Here is a 26,500-nt window from a genome sequence, read left to right as displayed (position 1 = left end):
CAAGGTGGGCACTGCCCACTGATGTGGATCTGTTATCCTTGCAACTGAGCTGTTACTTGAGGGGCTGCAGTCACTCCATGGACTGCTGCTGGGACTCTCACGGAGGAGGAAGACATGAAGAGCCTGCAGGCACGCTGTTTTCTGTCTGATACCCTTGGATCTGAGTGACAACTGTAGAACATTTGGATCTTGAGTGTTTGACTGTCTAAGAAGAGCCCCTTGGGTGCTGCAGTTTCTTTGATACACTTTGCTTATCATGTAAAAGGCACTTGTTTATAATGATAGAAACACTCGGGACTATGCATTTGACAGGTGGCTTCTGCATCTCCAAACCATACCTTTAGGTCCTGTTGCTCCATCGATTCCTGAAAATCCAGGGGGACCTGGAGAACCTGGCTCACCCTGACAGTTTAATGAAACAAAAGGCCTTAATCAGATTTCAAATACAAATGGCACATGCATGACACGATCCAGTTGTAATTTTCTGTAACTAATTTGGTTTTTGTAATTTGCAGTGGTAATGAAAGTTGAAATGCATTGCAAGTCTCCCACTACATGTATCTAGTTTTTCAAAGTTGATATAGCTCCTCCAGAATTAAAGTTCTCAGTAGCAACTGGTAGCATCCCATTCTCTACACTTGGTTGTGAAACAGTAATTGTGTTACTAATTTGAATTTTAAATTACAAATAAATAAGTTGATACTAAATAAAATAGTATTATAAGTCATAGCATATGAAAGACTTTAAAAATCCATTTCATTCCAAAAGATGGATAGTGAGTTATGCATTTTCCAGAAGTATAATGTTGGCTACTACACATATTGTATCTCCTGGATTCTCAAAGGGTATTTCACTCATGGTTGTGAAGACTAAATATATTTAAAGCAAAATCTGCGATATCTGAAACTGGAAGACTTTAAAGAGAGGATTTGGGTGATTTTTCAGGACGACTTTCATTCCAGTAAACCAGTGGTCATGAGGCAAGTCTTCGTGGGTGGTTTAAACCTGGCTGAGGGATAGCGATTACGTGCCTTGGTCCTCTATTTTAGGGGAACCAGGCAGGTGCACTGGTCAGAAATTTCATCGTGGCCTTCTAGAAGGCTCTGTTTACTCCTTGGGCTACACCTTACATTCTGAAAGCCAGTGAAAGGGCAATGGTATATATGCCGGCAAATTATAGCCCCTTACGGACATCCTAAGAGTGGAAAGGTTTTATTATCTCTCCCCCCACAAAGCACTAGCCCCTTACCTGGTCACCTGGAAGTCCTGGAAAACCAATGAACCCTCTTAGACCAGTTGAGCCTGGAGGGCCTGGGTGTCCAGGAGGCCCTGGCTGACCTTTCTCACCAGGTTCCCCTCTGTGAAATCCTGGTGGTCCATATCTTCCCGGCTCTCCTCTTCTCCCTTGCATCCCGGGAGTTCCTTTATCACCTGATGAAGTTGGAAGTGTTACAGGTCTCTGCTGAAATTTTGAGCTAGGTAATAGTTAGGCTGAGGGACTTCATCCTACTTTTAGGAGATAAAGCCAAAGGTTATTGAGGATTCTGATTCCCGCCCCAAGCCGCTTCCTGATCATTTCTGGTTTCAGTGACTTCACTGATGAAAGAAGCTGCCTGAGAACATCTAAGGACTATCAGAGGTGGGAGGGAGCACACAGGATTATTTGCTTCGACTGCTTATTTTACAAATGAAGAAGCACTTACCCAGAAAAGTTAAAATATTTGCCCTCTAACAACTAGCTAAGAGATGAGCACCTCATGCAGATTAAGTCTGACGTTGGAAGAGCACACAAATGGGGTTGTCAAAAATCCTCGCTCTGCAATGTTTCTGCGGACCGTTAGCACGGGCATTGGGGCGTCTGTTAGAAAGGCAGGATCTCTGGCTGCTCCAGAGCTGCTGAATCAAAATCTGCATTTTAACAAGCTCTCCAGGTGATTAATGTGCACTGAAGTTTGAGAGGCACTGGTCATAATGACTTGAACAGTCATTGTGCTATTCACTTTAAAATCAAGTACCAAACCTGAAATCAGTAGTTTTTGTATAGCTCAGGTTGATCCTAGTTTAGAATATACAAATCTAGGAATACACAGGAACTTCGGCTAAGTTTTAGCATGGAGAAGCAAAAAATGTACCACAAGGTTTATTTGTGTTTATTTGTATCCAAAAAAATGGCCTTTTCTCGCGGTGGCTCACACCTGTAATCCAGCACTTTGGGAGGCCAAGGCGGGTGGATCACCTGAGGTCAGGAGTTTGAGACCAGCCTAGCCAACATGGTAAAACCCACGTCTCTACTAAAAATACAAAAATTAGCCAGGTGTGGTGGCATGCACCTGTAATTCCAGCTACTCGGGAGGCTGAGGCAGGCAAATCGCTTGAACCCAGGAGGCAGAGGTTGCAATGAGCTGAGATGGTGCCACTGCACTCCAGCCTGGGCGACAACAGCAAAACTCCATCTCAAAAAAAAAGTCCTTTTCTAATCTCTGTTATTGGGGAAAGTTGCCTACACATGTGATCTGTAAGGATGTCAACTTATTTGATATGGTTAAAAACTCTTAAGTGTTTACCTCTTTCTCCTGGGAATCCATCATCTCCAGGAGGTCCAGGTTCCCCGGGTTTTCCCTTTTTGGAAATGATAGCCATTTCTCCTTCATCTCCGGGAGGTCCTATGGCTCCTATAGATAATAATTATGCAAGAACAAAACGAACAGGAACATCGCACACATAATTCATCTGTTACCACATTTCACTCCCAAATCACAAATTCCCACTTAACCTACGAAGCTGTATTTATGTAGATCACAAAATGTCACCATCGTTGGCTGATTTCCTAAAGGAAGGTCAGTCATCTTTTACATTCCTGACCCCACTTGTCCAGTCACAGAGTCTGGTGTACCGGGAGTGCTCGCTCAATGTTTGCCAAATTCAGCCAAACTGGTCTGGGTCTTCACTGAGGTTAAGACAGATTTGAAAAGTTCCAGTCTACAAAAAAATGTCGCTTTGTGCTATAAAGTTTGAATTTGCCCATCTCATATTTTCAGTTCCATGTCTCCTCCTAGCCATCCTCTCTTACTTTCCTTGTATTGAAAGAACAGACACTTATCTCAATGTGGCACTCCTCACAGTGACTTCCGAAAGGTAGGAAGGACATAGTGTACTTCTGCCTGATTTTGTAAACACTGCCCAGCTGTAGCAGTGTGCAGGCGTGGGCTCCTACCAGCTTGACGACTGCCAATTACCACAATTCAAGAACCCTGCAAGCCAGTTGTTAAACCATTGCTAACTTTAAATCAGCCATGGCGGGAGTATTACAGCATGGCACTCAGCAAACACTATAAACCACAGTGCCTTTTTTTTTTTTTTTTTTTAATTTCAAAGAACTAGTTTATTAGCCCATCACTGGCATTAGTCCAAATTTTAATTTTCAGTGGGATAATTGTATAGTAGCATAATAGCACAGCAAGCATCACTTATCTAAGCTAGCAAAGAGTGACTCTTTGGTTCCTTGATTCTACATAATGTACAAGCTAGTAAAACAAAAAATTGTGGTAGAATCAATAAACTAAGAAGAAAAGGTAATTTTAATTCAATATGAGGCTACTTGCCCAAAAGGCCTTAAGGGCAAAAATCCTTGGGTCTGAAAATTGTCAAGCATTTTTTCTCAACACTGGAAAGGAAATATTACCTTCACCCATTAGTGCCCCAGAACTAAGAAGTGGGAGTAAACACTTACCAGCGATGAGGACATAATATTTAAACCATTGGTCTCAAAAACTTATTTTTCATAGTAAAGAAAACTTTTTTTTTTTTTTTTGGAGATGGAGTCTCGCTCTGTCACCCAGGCTGGAGTGCAGTGGCGCAATCTCGGCTCACTGCAACCTCCGCCTCCCAGGTTCACACCATTCTCCTGCCTCAGCCTCCTGAGTAGCTGGGACTACAGGCACCCGCCCGCACGCCTGGCTAATTTTTTGTAGTTTTAGTAGAGACAGGGTTTCACCATGTTAGCCAGGATGGTCTGGATCTCCTAACCTTGTGATCCCTCCACCTTGGCCTCCCAAAGTGTTGGGATTACAGGCGTGAGCCACCGCATCTGGCCAGAAAACATTTTTTTCAAATGAAACTTGGGGAAACTCTACTCGTGGCCCAGATGCAAGTGGACTCATGGTAGTTCAGAGGTTGGCAAACTGCAGCCCATGGGCCAAATCCCTCCTGCTACCAGTTTCTGTCAGCACATGAGATGCGAATGGTTTTTACACCGTGAAATGGTTGAGGGTTAAAACTCAAAAGCAAGGTGATATTTCATTGTGTGAAAATTATATGAAATTCACACTTTAGTATCCATAAATACCACCTTATTGAAAATTTTATTTTATGTTTGTTTCTGTGTTGTCTATGTCTGCTTTCATGCTACAAAAGCAGACTTGAGTCACTGTGACAGAGACCAGAAGGCCTGCAAAGCCTGAAATTGTTATTATCGTGCTTTTTACAGGAAGAGCTTACTAGCCTCTGTTCTAACTGAAACAGAGGTTGGAGAACAAGAGGCCCCCTTCCCAAAAGGTGAGAAAGTTCTCTGAAACCTAGAAGCTATAAATCAGTGCATTAAGAACTACTTGTTAGGCCAGGGACGGTGGCTCACGCCTGTAATCCCAACACTTTGGGAGGCCGGGGCAGGCGGACCACAAAGTCAGGAGATCGAGACCATCCTGGCTAACACGGTGAAACTCTGTCTCTACTAAAACTACAAAAAATTAGCCGGGCATGGTGACGGGCACCTGTAGTACCAGCTACTCGGGAGGCTGAGGCAGGAGAATGGTGTGAACCCAAGAGGCGGAGCTTGCAGTGAGCAGAGATTGCACCACGGCTCTCCAGCTTGGGCAACAGAGCGAGACTCCATCTCAAAAAAAAAAGAAAAAAGAACCACTTGTTAATTATTTTTCAATAAATGGAGCAATTCATTTGCCATGTATATGTAATAAGATTAAAAGGTAAAGAAAATGAATTTTGTTTAAAAATCTAAAACAAACACCATACAACTAAAAGGAAGAGGAATCCAAGCTTCAGAAAGGTCCTGTTTTATATTTCAGAGATCACATTTCTAGGTTTGGATCAAATACCAGAAACAAACGCATGTTGCATGGCTGTATTTTATTTACCTTTGGCCCCTCTCACTCCCTGGTCTCCGGGAAAGCCAGACGTGCCCTTCTCTCCGGGTTCTCCCTTTGTGCCAGGACATCCCTCTGCACCAGGCTTTCCTCTTTCTCCGGGAAAACCTGGGAAACCAGGCAGCCCCCGGGGGCCTGGTGAAATGAGAGCATAAAGTTTTAGGAAAATATTTTATTATTTATTTGTTTTTTCAACGGGGGGAGGTGGACAGAGTCTCATCCGTCACCCAGGCTGAAGTGCAGTGGCACCATCTCGGCTCATTGCCACCTCTGCCTCCCAAGTTCAAGTGATTCTCCTCCCTCGGCTTCCCGAGTAGCTGGGATTACAGGCGTGAGCCACCGCATTTGACTAATTTTCGTATTTTTAGTACAGACGGAGTTTCACCATGTTGGCCAGGGTGGTCTCAAACTCCTGGCCTCAAATGATCCACCCGCCTCAGCCTCCCAAAGTGCTGAGATTATAGGTGTGAGCCACTGTGCCCGGCCCTAGGAAAACATTTTAAAGACTAGTATGATTCTTATATATTGTGTTCCTGTAGTTCATCTACAGATGCAAACTCCTGCCTAACGCTGAGTTTGTATTCAAAGTAAACAACAATTGTCAACCTCACTGCGCTTAATAGCTGGGCTCGGTTGGGCACGGTGGCTCAGACCTGTAATCCTAGCACTATGGAGACCAAGACAGGAGGATCCCTGAGGCCAGGATTTCAAGATCAGCCTGGGTAAAACAGCAAGATCCTGTCTCCTAAAAAAGAAAAAAAAAATTTAGCCAGGTGTGGTGGCACATGCCTGTAGTTCTAGACTCACAGGAGGCTGAGGTGGGAGGATCACTTGAGCCCAGGAGTTCAAGGCTGCCGTGAGCTATGATCCTGCCACTGCCGTCTAGCCTGGGCTACAGAGCAAGCCTCTGTCTCAAAACAAGAAGAAAAGAAAAAAAGAAAAAAATCCTTGCTCTGCTGCCCTGTCCTCAGTTTCCTACCTACAGACCTGAAGTGTGGGCCCTGATGTGTCTGAGTCCTAATCCCCCAACTGGGGGTAGGGATGAGAGTGGGGACCCCATCCAAAACGAAAATGCACCTTCCCCGACCCTAGGACTTTACCGTGCTACCCAGTCCTCATGAATTCTGTGGCCCTAACACCTTCAAACCCCTTTTCCCATTGACCAGCACAGAAACATTCTGCCACTGGAAATAACGATACAGAGGACAAGAGCAAGGGAGGCATCGTTAAGGGAAGGACAAAGCCAGACTAACAGTTAACTCTTTTCATGTGGTCATGAAATCCACTTGACAGTGGATTTCAGGTTTCTAAGATGGGGGGACATCATGGAAAAGCACTACCTACCTTTTGGACCTGGAGGACCAGGTAGCCCATCATCCCCAAAGGGACCTGGGATTCCTGGGAGGCCCGGGGGACCATGTGCCCCAGGCCGTCCTGGGAGTCCAGGGAGACCTTTCATTCCAGCTGGCCCAGGAGGCCCCACATCTCCTGGCTGTCCTTTCCCACCTGGAGCACCTAAGACAAACCACAGTGACCACAGTGTGTGAAGGCTGAACACTGGCTTCACACACAGCAGGAAAAACATACAGTAGCTTAAACAATGCATTAAACAACAGTAAAACAATATTTGTTGGCTAAAATAATAGTAGCAACTTTCCATCAATCTAAGAATACATTTTTCTAGATGATATAAATAGAAGGGCAGATCACTTGAGTAAATGTTTCCCAGCAGGGATGAATGAAGATTATAAAAGTATTTTTAATGGAAAACAGAAAGAAAAAACAAACATTGTATTTGTATTTCCTCTTGGTGGAGGGAAACTAATAGAAGAAAACTTTCCAGGTTTTTCCTGAAGCTCTACAGCCGAGTGAACTTCAGTCAGAAGTCAGAGCTGATGTCTAGCATTGTTGGTGCTAGAAATACGGCTGTAGTGGAAAGTTTTGCCACAATCTTGTTTTAATTTTTCAAGTGTATATATTACTGCATTTGGATAAAAGCAATGGGATTTAAACAACAGAGTAAATAGTGAAATGAAGATCATATTGAAAATAGCTCGTGCTATGTTCTGAATGTGTCTCTCCAAAATTCATATGTTGAAAGTTAATCACCAACGTGATAGTATTAAGAGGTGAAGACCTGGGGAGGTGATTAAGTCATTAGGGCAGAGCCCTCATGAATAAGATTGGTGACCTTATTAAAGAGATGCAAAAGAGCTGTTTGCCTCGTCCACTTGTGAGGACACAAGGAAGGCACACCAGATCTGCTGGCAGCTTGATCTTGGACTTCCCAGCCTCCTGAGCCATAAGAAATAAATTTCTGTTGTTTATAAATTGCCTAGCTTAAGATATTTGGTAGAGCAGTGCAAATGGACTAAGACAGCCTCCCTGCACCTTGTATTAGGAGACACTCCAGGGGTCTCTTGTGTTCCTACATCTTGATGGATATGCCAAGAATGCAAGATCCTGATGCTCTTTCCCTGGGAAACTTTTCAAGCTTGTGTTTGCAGCAAGCACCCTTGATAGATGATATAGCACTTTCCTCAATAGGAAAAGCAGGCTTTCTCACAGGCTGCTATAAAGCAGTGGTTCCTTGGCTCAGGGCCCCTCTCATATAAAGGAACCCACTGTGTGAGTGGTCTACTAGCCCACTATGTTGCCCCATGAGACTTGGGTGACACAGGGAAATGATGCAAACCAACATGAAACTCAGGAATAACGAAATCCTTTGTCTCTGACTCAGGACTCTTGCTTCTGGCGGCATCCATAAAAAAGAAAGCAGGGAGCTTATTTAGTTGTAAGTAGGGTAAGCCCCAGACCCTTCACAGTTCTTGACACTTACCTGGGCTACCTGGATCCCCAGGGAGTCCCGGTTGCCCTGGTATTCCTGGAGCACCTCTTTCACAGGAATGGCCAGGTGGACCTGGGACACCTGGAAACCCAGCATGTCCCTCTCTGCCTTTGGGACCTTTGAGACCTGGGAATCCAGGAATGCCAGCTGGCCCTGAAATGATACAATGCATCCATGACATTGGTGACATAAAACTATACAGATGGCCCATGATGAATTGTTCAGGCATATCAGTACTGGAGGTGCACATTTTCATCCTGAATCAGTGCTCAAATGGGTTAAGTCTTTAAATGGATTTCTTATCATAGATGTAATGAGTTCCTTATGAATAGAGAACGCATTGCTAAGTGAGTTACTTGATAAGGTTATGTGAACTGCAAAGTTGCCAATGCAAATAAGAAACCATTTGGTTCTTCCTAATTTTAATTAACCTCTAACTTTGCATCAAGCTTCACACCAAATCTCTACAATATTTACAAACCCAGTTTGCACTGTATGGATTTGCATTTTATGAGCGATTTCATCACCTGCACTCTCAAATTTCTACTTACTGGAAAGACAGTGTCATACTCTTCAGGAAAGAACATCCCCCATAATTCCACACCCTAACCCAAAAATCTACTTTGTTTTCCTATGTTTTCTTTGCATTTTGGTTCACATGTTTACATTTAAAAATAGTAATCACAGTGCAAACTCAGTTGTTGGAGCACTTCAGATTGCATATTAATCTGTAAATGTTTTCCATTTTGTTGCAGTCTTTACAAATATGATTTTAATTGCTAATGACTGGATGATATTTCTTTGAGAGAGAGAGTGCGCGTATGTGTGTGTCTGTCTTTGCTCTTCCCAATTATTCCTCTGCTGTGGATAATACTACAAGAGCATTTTCATATCTATAACTTTCTTCCATTGAACACTTCCCTTAGATACATTTTCACAAGTGAGATAGTCGGATTACTGGGTCATTATTTTTACTGACTTACATCATGTTTCACCTGTTACTTTCCAATTAATTGCTTCTTTGAATATGAATATTTTTATTTACAAACTTCCATACAAGCTCCTTGAGGGTGCTAATTCTCCTCCTCCCCTCCACACGTCCTGTGCTAATGTACTCTAGTGCATGCCTAACAAACACTGGCCCACCCACGTTTAGAAAAGAACTAGAATGTTGTTTGTAAACATCTGGTCTGTAGTCCACATCTTGATCACCATCACCCAACAGGCCCACTGAAGTTCAGATGTGGGGCCCCACCCCAGAAATAATGAATCAGAATTCCTCAGACTGGGGTCCTGAAGACAATAATTTTCATGAGCTGCCCCACCCCTACTTGGTTATTTTTAAGTACATTAAAACCTGAAAAACTCCACTGGGGATCATGAAGGATCCTTACAGATTTTAGAAAAGGATATGAATCAGCGTCCGGGCCATCTTCCTCTTTTGCGCTTGATGCCCTGCCTGCCACCCCAGACGGAATGAAAGTCCCTCTACCCTGTCTCCTATCTGAAGACAGCTTGTCCTCTAGGCTCAGCTCATGCCCAGCTCCCCCACAGAGTGTTCCCAGATGCCAGTCTACAGCTCCAGCCTCTAAGCTACTCTGCCTCTTACAATCAGGCCTGCCTACCTTCCACCTGGCAACAGCCCCAGACAGGTTACACAGTCCCTGCTCTTGGCCTTTGCAGCACCAACATACTAGCTGCAGAACCAAATTGAGTTGAATGAACAACAGTGAGCTGCCCTGCATTTGAAAGCAACCAATCAAATGCAAGGACAAGGCTGGAGATTCAGGTTATTTGAAATGTAACCAGCACCCCATATGAGGGAAAACACTTGGGTAAACTGTTCATATTCTACATGGCTAAAGCAAAATAATCTAAACATTCTTCAGTGACCTGGTCCAAAACTGAGCCCGCTCTATGCACTGAAAGGACAGCAAAGCCCTCATACCTTCAGCCCCTGGATATCCCGGATCACCTCTGGGTCCTTTTATCCCTGGCACTCCTGAAAGACCCCTCCTTCCCGGGGGTCCCAGGTGACCAAATGCAGGGTCTCCCGGGATTCCTTTCTGACCATTCACTCCTGGTGACCCGGGGGGGCCTGGGGGCCCAACAGGGGAAGACCCCTTTTCACCTCCAAAACCCGGATCTCCTATGTCACCACGGAAACCTATTGAACAACAACAACAAAATTAATGATAACACGTGCGAGTATAGAACAAATACATATAAGACTACTTTGATAAAAATATGTTTCTTAAAAACACAGGGGTATTTACTAAAATTAAGAGCAGTTTAACAGGTAATGTTGTTTTGCCACCTTTTGCAGAGAGATAAACTGCAACTTTGTGTTTCCTACAAGCCAGTGGTGTTTCTGTAATTGCTTTCCTTCTCTGGCAAACATTCTGGCTGGACTGAGTAGTTTCAACAACATAATAGACAAATAATAGCCCATAACTTACGCTTCAAAGTGGAAGGAGGCTTGGCAACTTATAAAATTATAATCTGAAGTTATCACAATATAGCTAAGAGTCTATCAAGAAACAGCATTTCCCTATTATCTAGGGATCCCTGGACCATTTCCTCAGTAAAATCATCCATCGGTAGAAATGTTAAAAAGTTCCTGATAGATACTCCCAAAGCAGAAAAAAAAACAAACATAAAAAACTTCACTGACCAGGGGGACCTGGTATTTCCGATGTTCCTGGTGTGCCAGGTCTGCCTTTATGCCCATCTGAACCGCTCAGCCCAGGGGCACCTTGGGGACCTGGAAATCCCTTTGGACCTAAACAATTACAGCAACAAAACACAGACTCAATAAAATAAAATATAATGTGAACAAAATGAGATATTTTTTTTAAGTCTATATTAAGTCCTTTTAGAATATTTCTACTTTATGGAAGTAAGGATGTTGCCTATCCTGATTTACAAAATTATGTTGTAAGTCATATGATCCAAATGAATGTTTTCTAGGAGTGATTTTCTTAAGGCACTTTCTCAGAAGCCATCCTGTGAAGGATTCTTCCTGAAAGCCTTTGGAACTTGCACCACCATTCAGATGACTTTTTTTGGTATCTTCCTATGCTAGGTCTGAAACACAACTATGCAACCGTCATCTGCCCTTGTAGGGGTAAAGAGGTGGTGGCTAGTGTCTATCTTGATAAGAAAGGATCAGATTAAAGACCAAAATCTATTTCCTTGCATCTTACTGAATTTGCCCTTAAATAAAGTATAGGCAAAAAGCACTTGCAAAAAGTAATAGAGAATCTTTTTTTTTTTTTTTTTTTTTTGAGACAGAGTCTCGCTCTTTCACCCAGGCTGGAGTGCAGTGGCACGATCTTGGCTCACTGCAAGCTCCGTCTCACGGGTTCACGCAATTCTCCTGCCTCAGTCTCCCAAGTAGCTGGGACTACAGGCACCCGCCACCATGCCCGGCTAATTTTTTATATTTTTAGTAGTGACAGGATTTCACCGTGTTAGCCAGGATGGTCTCGATCTCCTGACCTCGTGATCCACCCACCTCGGCCTCCCAAAGTGCTGGGTTTACAGGCATGAGCCACTGTGCCCGGCCTAGAAAATTTATTTTAAACCTTCTGTGATTTTCTACAAGGAGTTATCTCAGCTAAAATAACTTATTAATCATAAACTTCAATGGAGGCACAACTGTCAAATTAAAATTTGAGTAATCACTTCTCTCGAAGTTAAAAGCTGCTGAAAGTAATCAAACTTTTTTTTAATCCACTCATGTCCAGTAAAAGTAAAAATGAATGTTCAATCCGTCAACCTGCAATTCTCAACTCCGCTGATATGGAATTATATTTCCACACACTCTTGCCATTGCCTTGTGGTGGGCGGAGTGTAATCACCTGCCCTTTTACCCAGGGCTTTGTCATGTGACTTGTTTTGGGCAATAGCAAATGAATGACCATGATCCAATCAGAGGTGTGGAGGGAGCCCGTGAACTGAGCCGGCCCTCTTGCATTTCTGCAATCACATGAGAAAAGCCTGGCCTTGCAATGAGATGCATGTTGCAACCCCAAACCTAACTTGGAGCTCTACTCTAAGCCAACAGAGACCATCTTAGATCAGCTAAACCCAACCAACCTGCAGACCCATAAGATAGAAAATAAGTGTTTGTTGTTGCAGCACACTGAGATTTTGAGATTATTTACACATTATTGTCATGAAATTTGACGGTAGAGAGAGTAACAGTCAGTCATTATTCATACTAGTAATGAATGGGTAGGGAACTCTAAAGAAAGAAGAGTTAGGCAAAATATCTTAGATTTTGGACTTAATTCATCTAAACCTAAGTGATTGATTCAAACGAAGCTGTGGCATGAATGTGCAAACAAGGACACAGATATTTGAGCATTTTTTTCAAATGTTTCTGATCAAATATTGGTTCTTTTGGAAAGTAAAACAAAGTAAAACTTACAATCAATAAACAAATGATCATTTTTCACTCTTGAGGCACAGGAAAGGAAAGAAGATACAGTTTTAAAACTTTCAGGCCAGGCGTGGTGGCTCACACCTGTAATCCCAGCACTTTGGGAGGCCGAGGTGGGTGGATCACAAGGTCAGGAGTTTGAGACCAGCCTAACCAATATGGTGACACCCTGTCTCTACTAAAAATACAAAAATTAGCCAGGTGTGGTGGCGGGCATCTGCAGTCCCAGCTACTTGGGAGACTGAGGCAGGAGAATCGCTTGAACCCAGGAGGCGGAGGTTGCAGTGAGTCAAGATCACACCACTGTGCTCCAGCCTGGGAGACAGAGTGAGACTCCATCTCAAAGAAAAAAAAAGAAAAAAGAAAAAAAAAATTGCAAGGGACAGACATTTTAACCGATATGTGAGCAAATCAAGGTAAATTTTGTTGCACAAAGATTTGAAAAGCCCATCTGGAGTGTTCTCAAACCAACAGACTGGAGGCCCAACTACAAATTACTACAAATGCCATTTTCCCCTATCCACGGTCCCTCAAAACTTTGGAAATAATTTTGGAAATGTCCTAACTAGTCAGAGGACTCACTATTGGTTTATCTGTCTTGCTGGTTCTTTTACTCTGGGAAGTATATAAGACAGTAACTTCTCATTGCTAATACCTGGAGGTCCATCAAAACCCGGAGGGCCTTGCCTCCCGGGATAGGTTACGTTGCAAGAAATTGTGTCACCTGGAATGAGAAAAGAAAAGCAACATTCACATAACTGATAGCCCAGTGGAATGTGAGGCTGTCTCAGCCACAATTTGCTCAGGATATGTTTCTGTATAGTACATGTAGAAGTCAAAGTAACAGACTCCCAAGTATCATTAGATCACTTGAGCTGCTTTCATACAGAATTTTTAGATTTTTCCTGAAATCTGAATTTCAACCGTCAGAAGAGTTATAAACATAATGAACAAAAGAAAGATATTGATTCTAAAAAGTATAAGTTTCAGTAATCTAGAAAAACAATGTAGATGATAAAAATGTAATGGAGATGAACTACACGGGTAGTAGATAATAATAATAATGTAACGGAGATGTATTACATGCATATCTAACACAATACAATGAGAAGTTTTGATAAATCATGAAATAGCAGCAGGTGTCCAATGCTGAGTTCAGAAAATCTGTCTCTTACTATGAACATGGGGGAAATTGTGCACATGAAGAGCCCGGGCTGGATGTGAATAGCTACCATTTATTGAGGGTCAGGTGCTTCAACTATATTGTCTCGTTTTTCCTAATGACTTTCACAATCTAGTAGCATCATCCCCCATGTTAAAGAAATGTTTGAAGAAAGTTAATAAGCAGTTCAGGGTATGAATGAAATTTTTTTTTTTTTTTTTTTTTTTTTTTTTTTTTTTTTTTTTTTTAGTAGAGACGGGGTTTCACCGTGTTAGCCAAGATGGTCTCAATCTCCTGACCTCGTGATCCACCCGTCTCGGCCTCCCACAGTGCTGGGATTACAGGCTTGAGCCACCGCGCCCGGCCGAAAAATTTTCTAGAGAGATAGTTATCATCAATAAGACAGCAAAGTTTGAGCCTGTCAGTTCCTGTCTCCTAAAATGGAATGTTTCTCTTTTATAATAGGAATAATATCTCATAATACATTTCTTTATATGCTGTCAGATCAAAGATATATGAGATGAATAAAAATGACATCAGATTTTATTGGGTTTTAGAGCATGAATTTATACCTTATCAAATACCAAGATACTTGTTTGCCTTTCTATATTATCAAAACAAGAACTAAGGATATTACTTTGTTCTAAAATTTCACAATTAGCAATGTAGCTCAAGATATATATATATTATAAAAGAAAAAAACTTAAACCTTTTTGCCACCTACTTAAGAGTTTTCAGCTATAATCCTGAAAGTCATTTTATTGTTTGAAATTCACATAACTGTAAAATATATTTAAAATACCTTCTTTTTTCTCACTAGAATGCCAGCAAATGGTTTTTCATGGACAATGACAGTTTAAATGATATACTAGTTTTTAAAAATTAAGATATATGGTATTATCTCAAAAGACTATAAAAAATAATTCTATACTTTGAGTATGTGTATATAATATATATACATATATGTAATTTTAATATGGTCAGATTGTGTGAGTTCATACTGAGAAATGAAGGAAAAGCAATTTTGCTATGTCAAATAAATAAAACAACAAAGATATTTTAGTATCTTAAGGATTTACTTTAAATATTGATTGTATTGTAATGTTTTTATTTGTTTAACAAGGTACAAGGTTTGAACAGTGCCTGGATGAAATTTTATTTAGCTGTTATGCCATAGCTATAATAACTTTGCCCAGAAGAGACTCATTTTAGCTTCCATGATTTCATGTGACATTCTGCCACAAAAATATTCACAATTACCTTTCTGGGTGAAAACATCATAAATAAATTTAAAAAGCAATTCAGGATATGAACAAAAAAATTCTCTAGACAGACAGATATAATCAACAAAACCAATCAGAACTTCGACAAATGAAAGACATACTGAGGGAATTACAAAATGCAGTGGAAAGTTTTAATAGACTAGAACAAGTAGAAGAAAGAATTTCAGAGTTCAAAGACAAGACTTTTGAATTAACCCAATCAGACAAAAATAAAAAAAAAAGAAATGAACAAAGTCTCTAAGACATATGGTATTAGTAAAATAGCCAAACCTAAGAATAAATAGTGTTCCTGAGGGAGAAGAAAAAAGAACTAATTTGAGGGAGTAATTGAGGACAACTTCCAAGGCCTGGCTACAGATTTAGATATCCAAAGCCAAGAAGCTTAAAGAACTCCCGGGAAATTCTTTGCAAAAAGATCTTCACCGAGCCATGTAGTTATCAGACTATCTAAAGTCAAAATGAAGGCAAGAATTCTAAGAGCAGTGAGACAAATGCATCAGGTAACTTATAGATGAAAACCTACCAGCCTTACAGCAGACTTCTCACAGAAACCTCACAAGCCAAAAGGGATTGGCGTCCTATCAGCCAAGAATTTCGTATCCCCACAAAACTGAATTTCATAAATGCAGGAGAAATAAAGTCATTTTCAGACAAGCAAGTGCTAAGGAAATTTGTCATTACCAAACATAACACTACAAGAAATGCTAAAAGAAATTCTAAACCTTGAAATAAAAGCCTGATATGCACCAAAATAGAACCTTTTGAAAGTTTAGAACTCACAGGGCCTATAACACAGTAACAAAATAAAAAGAAAACTATCTGGGTAAAAATTAACATGATGAAGAGAACAATACCTCACATCTCAATATTCATGTTGAGAGTAAATGCTCCACTTAAAAGATACAGGATGGCGGCCGGGTGCCGTGGCTCAAGCCTGTAATCCCAGCACTTTGGGAGGCCGAGACGGGCAGATCATGAGGTCAGAAGATCGAGACCATCCTGGCTAACACGGTGAAACCCCGTCTCTACTAAAAACTACAAAAAACTAGCCGGGCGAGGTGGCGGTCGCCTGTAGTCCCAGCTACTCGGGAGGCTGAGGCAGGAGAATGGCGTGAACCCGGGAGGCGGAGCTTGCAGTGAGCTGAGATCCAGCCACAGCACTCCAGCCTGGGCAGCAGAGCGAGACTCCGTCTCAAAAAAAAAAGATACAGGATGGCAAAATGGACGAAAACATCACAATCCAAATATCTGCTGCCTTTAAGAGGCTCACCTAACACAAAAGTATTCATATAACTCAAAGTAAAGGGGTAGGAAAATGTATTCCATGCAAATAGAAACCAAAAGCCAGCGGGCATAGCTATTCTTCCATCAGAAGAAAACAGACTTCAAGAAAACAGACTTCAACAGTAAAAACAAAAAGACAAAGATAGTCACTATATAATGATAAAAACGATCAATTCAACAAGAAGATACTACAATCCTAAATATATATGCACCAAACACTGGAGCTTTTAGATTCATAAAACAATTACTGCTAGACCTAAGAAATGAGATAGACAGCAAAACAATAATAGTGGGAGATTTCAATACACCACTGACAGCACTAGACAGATCTTCATGACAGAAAGTCAACAGAGAAACAATGGATGTAAGTGATACACTAGAGCAAATTTACTTAACAGACATTTACAGAACATTCTTCCCAAGATCTGCAGAATATACATTCTTCTCAGAAGCATGGAACATTCTCCAAGATAGACCATATGATAGGCCACAAAATACGTCTCAATAATTTTTTTAAAATTGAAATCATATCAAGTCTCTTCTCAGACCACAGTGGAATAAAACTAGAAATCAACTCCAAAAGGAACCCTCAAAATTATACAAATACACGGAAATTAAATAATCTGCTCCTCAATGATATCTGGGTTAACAATGAAATCAGGATGGGAATATAAAAATTATTTGAATTGAATGATAATATCGACACAAGTTATCAAAACCTCTGGAATACAGCAAAAGCAGTGCTAAGAGGAAAGTTTATAATGCTAAATGCCTACATCAGAAAGTCTGAAAAAGCACAAATTGACAACCTAAAGTCACATCTCAATGAACTAGAAAAACAAAAGCATACTAAACTTAAAGCTAGAAGAATAAAAGAAATAACAAAGATTAAAGTGAACCAAATGAAATGCAAACCAAAAACATATGAAATACTAATGAATAAAAAGCTGGTTAAAAAGCTGGTTCCTTGAAAAACTAAACAAAATCAATAGACCATTAGCTAGATTAAACAAGAAGAGAGAAGATCCAAATAAGTTCAATTAGAACTGAGACTGGGGTCATTACAACCAACACCACAGAAATACAAAAGACCATTCAAGACTGCTATGGATAACTTTAAGCACACAAACTAGGAAATCTAGAGAAAATGAACAAATTCCTGGAAACATACAATCCTACTAGATTATATCAGGAAGAAATAGAAACCTCGTACAAACCAATAGCAAGCAGTGAGAATGAATCAGTAATTTTTAAATTCCCAACAAAAAAAAACCCCAGGATCAGATGGATTCACAGCTAAATTCTATCTAGACATTGAAAGAAAAGAATTGGTAAAAATCCTACTGAAACTATTCCAAAAGATTGATAAAGAAGGCATCCTCCCAAAATCATTCTATTAAGCTAGTATCATTCTGATACCAAAACAGGAAAAGACACGCACACACACATACACACACAAACTACAAACCAATTTCCTTGATGAATATAGATACAAAAATCCTTAACAAAATACTAGATAAATGAATTGAACAGCATATCAAAAAGAAAATTCACATGATCAAGTGGGTTTCATCCTAGGGATGCAGGGATGGTTTAATATATGCAAGTCAATAAATGTGATTCATCATGTAAGCATAATTAAAAACAAAAACCATATGATCAATAGAGGCAGAAAAAGCATTCGACAAAATCCAGCATTCCTTTATGACAAAAACTGTCAACGAACTAGGCATAGAAAGGACCTATCTCAAAATAATAAAAACTATATATGACAAACCCACAGATAATATCATACTGAATGGAAAAAAGTTGAAAGCATTCCCCCTGAGTATGGGAAGAAGACAAGGATGCCCACTTTCACCACTCCTATTCAACATAGTTCTGGAAGTACTAGGCAGAGCGATTAGGCAAGAGAAATAAATAAACAGCATCAAAATTAGAAAACAGGAAGTCAAACTACCACTGTTTGCTGATAATATGATTGTACACCTACAAAATTCTAAGGACTCTTAAAAAAATTTAGATATGATAAACAAATTCAGTAAAGTCTCAGGTTACATAATCATTATACATAAATCAGTAGCATTGCTATACATCAACAACAATCAAGTTGAGAATCAAATTAAGAACTCAATTCCTCTTACAACAGCTGCAAAAAATAAAATAAAATAACTAAAAATATACTTAACCAAGGAGGTGAAAGTTCTCAAAAAGGAGAACTACAGAACACTGTTGAAAGAAATCATAGATGACACAAACAAATGGAAATGCATCCAATGTTTATGGACTGGGATAATCGATATTGTGAAAATGACCATACTGCCAAAAGTAATCTACAGATTCAATAGAATTTCCATCAAAATATGAACACCATTTTTCACAGAATTAGAAAAAACCATCCTGAATTTTGTTTTGAACCAAAAAAGAGCCTGACTAGACAAAGCAATCCTAAGCAAAAAGAACAAATCTGGAGACATCACATTACTGAACTTCAAATTACACTATAAGGCTATAGTTACCAAAACAGCATCGTACTGGTGCAAAAGTAGGCACATAGACCAATGAAACAGCACAGAGAATCCAGAAACAAAGCCAAATACATACAGCTAACTGATCTTCAACAAAGCATACAAAAACAAAAAATTGGGGGATAGACACCCTATTTAATAAATGATGCTGGGAAAATTGGCAAGCTACATGTATTAGCAGAATAAAACTGGATTCCTATCTCTCACTTTATACAAAAATCAACTGAAGATGATTCAAAGACTTACATATAAGACCTGAAACTATAAAAATTCTGTAAGACAACACTGGAAAAACTCATATAGATATTGGCCTAGGCAAAGAATTCATGAATATGACCCCAAAAGTAAATGCAACAAAAACTAAATAAATAAATGGGACCCAATTAAACTAAAAGGCCTCTGCACAGCAAAAGAAATAAATAAATGGAGCAAACAGAAACCCACTGAATGGGAGAAACTATTTGCAAACTATGCATCCAACAAAGGGCCAGTATCCGGAATCTACAAAGAACTCAAACAAATTACCAAGAAAAAAACAAATAATCCCATTAAAAAGTGGGAAAAGGACATGAATAGACATTCCTCAAAGGAAGATACACAAATGGGCAACAAACATATGAAAAAATGCCCAACATCACTACTCATTAGGGAAATGCCAATTAAAACTGCAATGAGATATCACCTTACTCCTGCAAAAAATGGCCATTATTTAAAGGCAAGAAACAACAGATATTGGCATGGATGTGGAGAAAAGGGAACACTTATACAATGCTGGTGGAAATGTAAATTAGTACAACCTCTGTAGAAAACAAGTGTGGAGATTCCCTAAAGAGATAAAAGTAGATCCAACATACAACCCAGCAATCCCACTACTGGATATCTACCCAAAGGAAGAGAAGTCATTATATGAAAAAGACACTTGCACGTGTATATTTATAGCAGCACAATTCACAATTGCAAAGATGTGGCACCAATCTAAGTGCCTATTGACTAATGAGTGGATAAAGAAAATGTGTTTTACAAAAAACGTGGAATACTACCCAGCCATTAAAAGGAACAAAACAATGCCTTTTGCAGCAACTTACGTGGAGCTGGAGGCCATAATTCTAAGTGAAGTAACACAGGAGTGGAAAACAAAAACTGCATGTTCTCACTTATGAGTGGGAGGTAAGTAATGAGTATGCAAATGTAAAACCCAAAACCATAAAAAACCCTAGAAGAAAACCTAGGCAATATCATTCAGGATATAGGCATGGGCAAAGACTTCATGACCAAAACACCAAAAGCAATTGCAACAGAAGCCGAACTGACAAATTGGATCTAATCAAACTAAAAAGCTTTTGCGCAGCAAAAGAAACTATCATCAGAGTGAACAGGCAACCTACAGAATGGGAAAAAAATTATTCAATCTACCCATCTGACAAAGGTCTAATATCCAGAATATACAAGGAACTTAAACAAATTCACAAGAAAAAACCAACCCCTTCAAAAAGTGGGTGAAGGATATGAACAGACACTCCTCAAAAGAAGACATTTATGTGGCCAACAAACATGAAAAAAAGCTCATCATCACTGGTCATTGGAGAAATGCAAATGAAAACCACAATGAGATACCATCCTAAGGCAGTTAGAATAGAGATTATTAAAAAGTCAGGAAACAACAAATGCTGGAGAGGATGTGGAGAAATAGGAATGCTTTTACACTGTTGGTGGGAGTGTAAATTAGTTCAACTATTGTGGAAGACAATGTGGTGATTCCTTAAGGATCTAAAACCAGAAATATCATTTGACCTAGCAATCCCATTACTAGGTATATAACCAAAGGGTTATAAATCATTCTACTATAAAGACACATGTAAACCTATGTTTATTGCAACACTATTCACAATAGCAAAGACTTGGAACCAACCCAAATGCCCATCAATGATAGACTGGAAAAAGAAAATATGGCACATATACACCATGGAATACTATGCAGCCATAAAAAAGAATGAGAACATTTTCTTTTGCAGGGACATGGATGAAGCTGGAAACCATCATTCTCAGCGCACTAACACAGGAACAGAAAACCAAACACCACATGTTCTTGCTCATAAGTGGGAGTTGAACAATGAGAACACATGGACACAAGGAGGGGAAAATCACACCGAGACCGGTCACGGGGTCGGGGGTAAGAGGAGGGAGAGCATTAGGACAAATACCTTAATGCATGTGGGGCTTAAAACCTAGATGATGGGTTGATAGATGCAGCAAACCACCATGGCACATGTATACCTATGTAACAAACCTGCTCATTCTGCGTATGTATCCCAGAATTTAAAGTAAAATTAAAGAAAGAAAGAAAGAGAGAGAGAGAGAGAGAGAGAGAGAGAGGGAGGGAGGGAGGGAGGGAGGGAGGGAGGGAGGGAGGGAAGGAAGGAAGGAAGGAAGGAAGGAAGGAAGGAAGGAAGGAAGGAAGGAAGGAAGGAAGGAAGGAAGGAAGGACGGACGGACACTTGAATACTGAAAACAAAGAAGGGGGAGAGAGGAAGGGTGTCTAGGGACACAAAAAACTACACATTAGGTAAAATGTACACTACTTGGGTGATGGGTACACTAAAATCTCAGAATTCACTACTATATAATTCTTCCACATAAGAAAAAAAAACACTTGTACCCCAAAGCTATTGAAATAAATAAAACAATTTTTTAAATTACCTTTCTGACCCTTCAAGCCACCAGGGCCCCTCACACCTGGGCAGCCTGGAACTCCTGGGTGGCCTCGCTCTCCTGGTGGACCAGGAAATCCCAGTCCCGGGGGGCCCACAGGTCCTGCTTTGCCCGGGGGACCCAGAGGTCCAGGAAATCCTTTATCACCTGGAATCGCATCTTCATGATCCCCCTGGGAATGTTATGTCACATATCAATTACCAACCACTGAAAGTCCATGAACTCAAAGCAGTCATTGTAGGTTATAGAAACACATGCAAAAGTCCATAATTTCAGGAGATAGTTACTCTTAAGCAAATGTAATTTTAAAATAAATAACTTAGATACTTCTTAATATTTTAAATATATATTTAATATATATATTAAATATTTTATCCTTCTACATGGCCTGGTCTCAAATGTGGTCTACCACAGTCTTACAGATCTGGATTGTTTCAATGAATCTAGGAGATATATATATATATATGTCTAGCATATATATATATAGAGAGAGATATATATATCTAGGATATATATATATCCTATATATAGAGAGAGATATATAGATATATAAATATAGGAGGTATATATGTATATGTGTGTGTGTATGTATATATATATAGAGAGAGAGAGAGAGAGAGAGATTCTCTCTCTGCAACTCAGGCTGGTGTGCAGTGGTGCTATCTTGGCTCACTGCAGCCTCCACCTCGCAGGTTCAAGCGATTCTCCTGCCTGAGCCTCCTGAGTAGCTGGGATTACAGGCACCCACCAGCTCACCTGGCTAATTTTTGTATTTTTAGTAGAGACTGAGTTTCACCATGTTGGCCAGGCTGGTCTCGAACCCCTGACCTCAAGTGATCCACGTGCCTTGGCCTCCCGAAGTACTGAGATTACAGGCGTCAGCTACTGCGCCTGGTCAAAATACATATTTTACATCTTTATATACACATACATATTTTATATACACATACATATTTTATATATACATATATATTTTATATATACATATATATTTTATATACACATATATATTTTATATATACATATATATTTTATATATACATATATATTTTATATATACATATATATAATATAAGCATGTGTGTTATGTCTCAAATACTGGAAACAATGTGTGTGATACACCTTAAATACAGAATAAGAGATTTTATGTCAAACCATTTTTTAACATCATATGTCATAGAATATAGAAATACGTAGATCAAGGGAGGTGGTGGGATTACAAATCAAATACATTCTTATGCATTACCTTGAGAATATGCATAGATAGACTCCATCATCCTCCACCCCTGTGGGTAAAAGCCTAACAAGTCCTTTCCCCTCCTGCATGAGAATTTGACTTTTGGTTCACTGTCTGGTTCTGTTCCTCTCATAAAAATTAGATTGTCAACTACATTCCTAGGCAGTATTGCTTATAGTAAAATCAATCCCCAGCTGCAAAATTTGCATCTGGTCTGGAAGAACTGTGGGAAAGCTGCATCAAGGGTTCCCTCACTGGCAATCCCTGGTGGGGTCCTCAAAAGCTGTGCAACGGATTAACAGCTCCCATGGGGAATGAGGCTTTCAAGTCAGGGCTGCCTCCATGTCCACCATATGTGGGCCTCATCCCTTCTTTCACCCCACTGGACTGAACAGCTGCAAGGACTTTCAAATGCAAGGAATATCTGACACTGTCCTGCTGGCATTTTGAGTGATCTTTTATCCTTCTACATGGCCTGGTCTCAGATGTGGTCTACAACAGTCTTATGGATCTGGAATGTTTCAATGAATCTAGGAAGACCTCAGCAAATGTTGAAATTCTTCTTCCAATTTGATCTATATAGACACAGCTTTTTCACAATTAGATGAGTACTTTATGACAATGTCCACTCAGTGACAATGATTTCTAAGTAGTTCCTTAAGGGGAAGAATGAATTAAGCAGAGATTACCAAGCCTAAAGCAGAGATCATTCACATACTTGTGACCAGGAGAAAGGTCAGAAAGCTATAAACACCATCTAAGCCAATTTCCAGGCTTCTCTCTCTTATTCACTTGGATTCTGCCTGAAGGGTTTCCTGTAGAATCAGGACATGGTCTTTCCCTGTTGCAACACTCTCAATGGCTTCCCATTATATATGGCAGGCAGCACAGGTTGGTGGAAATAGCATGAACTTTGAAATAAGACAAAGTTTCAATCCTATTTTGTCTATTTGACAGATGGGTGGTCTTGAATATCAGATGCTAAGCCTCCATTTTCTTACTGTAAAATTGGAAAGGTATTGCTTTTCAGAAGACTGCTGTTATGTGGAAACCATCTAGCCTGGTTTCTGTGATATTGTAAGGATTCAGAAATACTGCATATATTTAAGATATTTTAAGTTCCTAAGCATTGGACCATCTCATCCTCGTCTTTTATGACCTTAATCACATACACATGGTATCCACCCAAAGCATGTCTGAAAAATGCAGCAACATCCTTTATCAGTGAGATTTTCCATCAGCCAATGCCTTGACTCTGTGGGTTTGCACTAGTTCACCCTTTCACGCTCACTACTTCCCCTGTATGCATCTTCTCCAGGAAACAGAACTGATGCTAAACATTGGGACCTGAGCTCCATCCTCCACCCCACAGAGTCAACTGAACACACCTAAAATCAGTGGGGCCCTTCTAAGATATAAGTTTCTCTGAAGAAAATAAACACCATGAGAATGATATAAAGACTGAGGACCAAAAGTCTTGCTAGGACTGAACTGCCACTGAGGATTTTAGACCGTCTCCAATGATGCTATACCTTTTATAACAATCATCTTTCCGTGTCAGGGTGCCAAAGGGGACTCTGATTTATGGCATGTTGATATTTTACTGAATTTCAGCTTGGCAAATAGAGAAGGGGGAAACAGTTGCTTGTATGACCATGTAAGAAAGTGAAATTCTATGGCAAGAGAAGAATTCTACATACTGGGAGTCCTGGATCCCCTTTTTCTCCAGCATGTCCATCCAGACCATGTGATCCTGGCTGCCCTGGAAATCCTGGGGGCCCATCAGGACCTCTTTCTCCTTTGTGCCCTGGGAATAGAGGTCAAAAGATATTCAAGTTCTTATCAGCCGGGGGTAAAGTAGGATAGAGAGGACAAAAAATAAAGAAAATGACCTTGATCCTGGGTTGGTACAGTTTCCTATGTATCTCAATTGCCCAAGTCACATAAAACATGCCAAAGCCAGAGGGGAGAATGACAACTGCTAGAACCATGAATCTCTTTAGTTGGGAAAAGCTGCTTTTCCCTTTTCCCATTCCAACAAGGAGCTGGTGTATAAAGGTGTCAATCACAGAATTTTCCCCTACCTGTGTGATGCCAAGCACAGCACTCTATCCCTGGCCATCGGAAAGGGGGAATGGTCTGCCGTTGGGTACTTGCCCTAAGCTAATCAATCCTTTCTGAAATTATTTTTCTATTTGGACCTGACAAAGCAGGGCTCTCTCCATCTCTGGATGTAAGAACTTAGAGCTGCCTGGGGGTAAGAAAATCGGTCTGATGGGAGAAAATATAGATGGTGGAATGTGAGATGAAAGATGCAGGGAGAGCCTCTTGATGCCACTGGAGGCCTGGATCTGGTTGTCCCAATGCAAACCTGTGATGGTTAATATTAAGTGTCAACTTGATTGGAATGAAGGATGCCTACATAGCTGGTAAAGGGTTGTTGCTGGGTGTGTCCGTGAGGGTGTTGCCAGAGAAGATTAACATTTGAGTCAGTGGACTGCGACAGGAAGTCCTATTCCCCGTGTGGGTGGGCACCATCCAATTAGCTGCCAGCACAACTGGAACAAAGCAGGTGGAAGAAGGTGGGATAGGCTGGCGTGTTGAGTCTTCTGGCTTTCATCTTTCTCCTGTGCAGAATGCTTCCTGCCCTTGGCCATCAGTCTCCAGGTTCTTCGGCTTTTGGACTCTTAAATTTACACCAGTAGTTTGCCAGGGCTCTTGTGCCTTCAACCACAGACTGAGGGCCACACTGTTGGCTTCTCTACTTTTGAGGGTTTTGGTCTCAAAAGTAGGAAAACCACTACTTTTAGGGCTGAGCCACTTCTGGCTTCCTTGCTCCTCAGCTTGCAGAGAGCCTATAGTGGGGTTTCACCTTGCGATCATATGAGTCAATTCTCCTTAATAAACTCCTTTTCGTATGTACGTATATCCTATTAGTTCTGTCCCTGGAGAACTCTTACTGATAAAAAACCTTACCTTTTAATCTTTCACATTTTGTTTAGGTCAATACGTTACTTAAAAAAAAAAACTATTTCAAGCTGGGCTTCTTTCATTTACAACTAAAATATTATAGACTAATATAGAACACTGGAATGCGGTGAATAAACACCAGCCAAGCCAAAGGAGGGCTTGAGTCAAACCCAAGTTCACTAAGATGAAGATGTGAATGTGTGGCTGAAGGAATATTTACATTTTCAAATAAGAGACAGGGGATTTGGCTCAACATTCATACAACCTTATGAAGGGCAGAAGTATTTTTGTAAGTAATCTCAACCATCCTAAATTGTATAGAATTGATCTATGGTCACAGGGGAAATTACTGCAAGAGGAGGGTCCATACATCATTAAAGTGATGGATTATGCTCACCTTTAACTCTTGATATGACCACGTCACCCTTCGCCCCTTTGTTGCCGGGTGGTCCGGAGGCACCAGGCTTTCCCTTGGTGAAAAATAAGAGCAACAAATTAGATTAATTGTGATGGGTCAACAGTTCCGTCTGTACATATTGAATCTCTCTCTTCCTCCCTCCTAAATCTCTTGTTAAAGATTCCAGCTTGGCATTCTTGTTCTTACCCCCTTCCCTGCCTTCCAAGGTAGTCCTATCTTGCCAAATTGAGGCTCTTTTAAACTGCATGTAGAATGCAAAAGCTGGTGAAACCTGAATAAGGTCTGCACCTGAGTTAAGAGGACAGTTTCCTGGTTTTGACAGTGTACTGTGGTTATGCAAATATGGTTAGGCATATGTATCATGGGGGAAGCTAGTGGAAGCATACATGGGAACTTTATGACTGTGCAACCTCTTGTGAATCAACTGCCTCAAATTAAAATTTATAATTAATTTT

General features: G+C 40.4%; 1 protein-coding gene across 1 annotated transcript in view; it reads right to left on the bottom strand.

Moving 5' to 3' along the window:
• COL4A4 (collagen type IV alpha 4 chain) overlaps nucleotides 1-26,500 on the bottom strand; it is a 133,761-nt gene that overhangs the window by 41,208 nt on the left and 66,053 nt on the right. The window contains exons 22-33 of the mRNA XM_010375626.2: nucleotides 26,025-26,097; nucleotides 24,358-24,464; nucleotides 21,409-21,592; nucleotides 13,110-13,178; nucleotides 10,682-10,789; nucleotides 9,956-10,174; nucleotides 7,999-8,160; nucleotides 6,504-6,674; nucleotides 5,151-5,294; nucleotides 2,565-2,672; nucleotides 1,250-1,431; nucleotides 339-402 (exon numbers count right to left, since the gene is read on the bottom strand). Of these exons, the coding sequence (XP_010373928.2) occupies nucleotides 339-402; nucleotides 1,250-1,431; nucleotides 2,565-2,672; nucleotides 5,151-5,294; nucleotides 6,504-6,674; nucleotides 7,999-8,160; nucleotides 9,956-10,174; nucleotides 10,682-10,789; nucleotides 13,110-13,178; nucleotides 21,409-21,592; nucleotides 24,358-24,464; nucleotides 26,025-26,097 (1,591 nt within the window). The remainder of the gene's footprint in view (nucleotides 1-338; nucleotides 403-1,249; nucleotides 1,432-2,564; nucleotides 2,673-5,150; nucleotides 5,295-6,503; nucleotides 6,675-7,998; nucleotides 8,161-9,955; nucleotides 10,175-10,681; nucleotides 10,790-13,109; nucleotides 13,179-21,408; nucleotides 21,593-24,357; nucleotides 24,465-26,024; nucleotides 26,098-26,500) is intronic.

The sequence above is a fragment of the Rhinopithecus roxellana genome, chromosome 14 (assembly GCF_007565055.1).
Source record: "Rhinopithecus roxellana isolate Shanxi Qingling chromosome 14, ASM756505v1, whole genome shotgun sequence".
NCBI lineage: Eukaryota > Metazoa > Chordata > Mammalia > Primates > Cercopithecidae > Rhinopithecus > Rhinopithecus roxellana.
The sequence above is the reverse complement of the archived record's forward strand: the minus strand, read 5'-3'. Positions and strand labels throughout refer to the sequence as shown.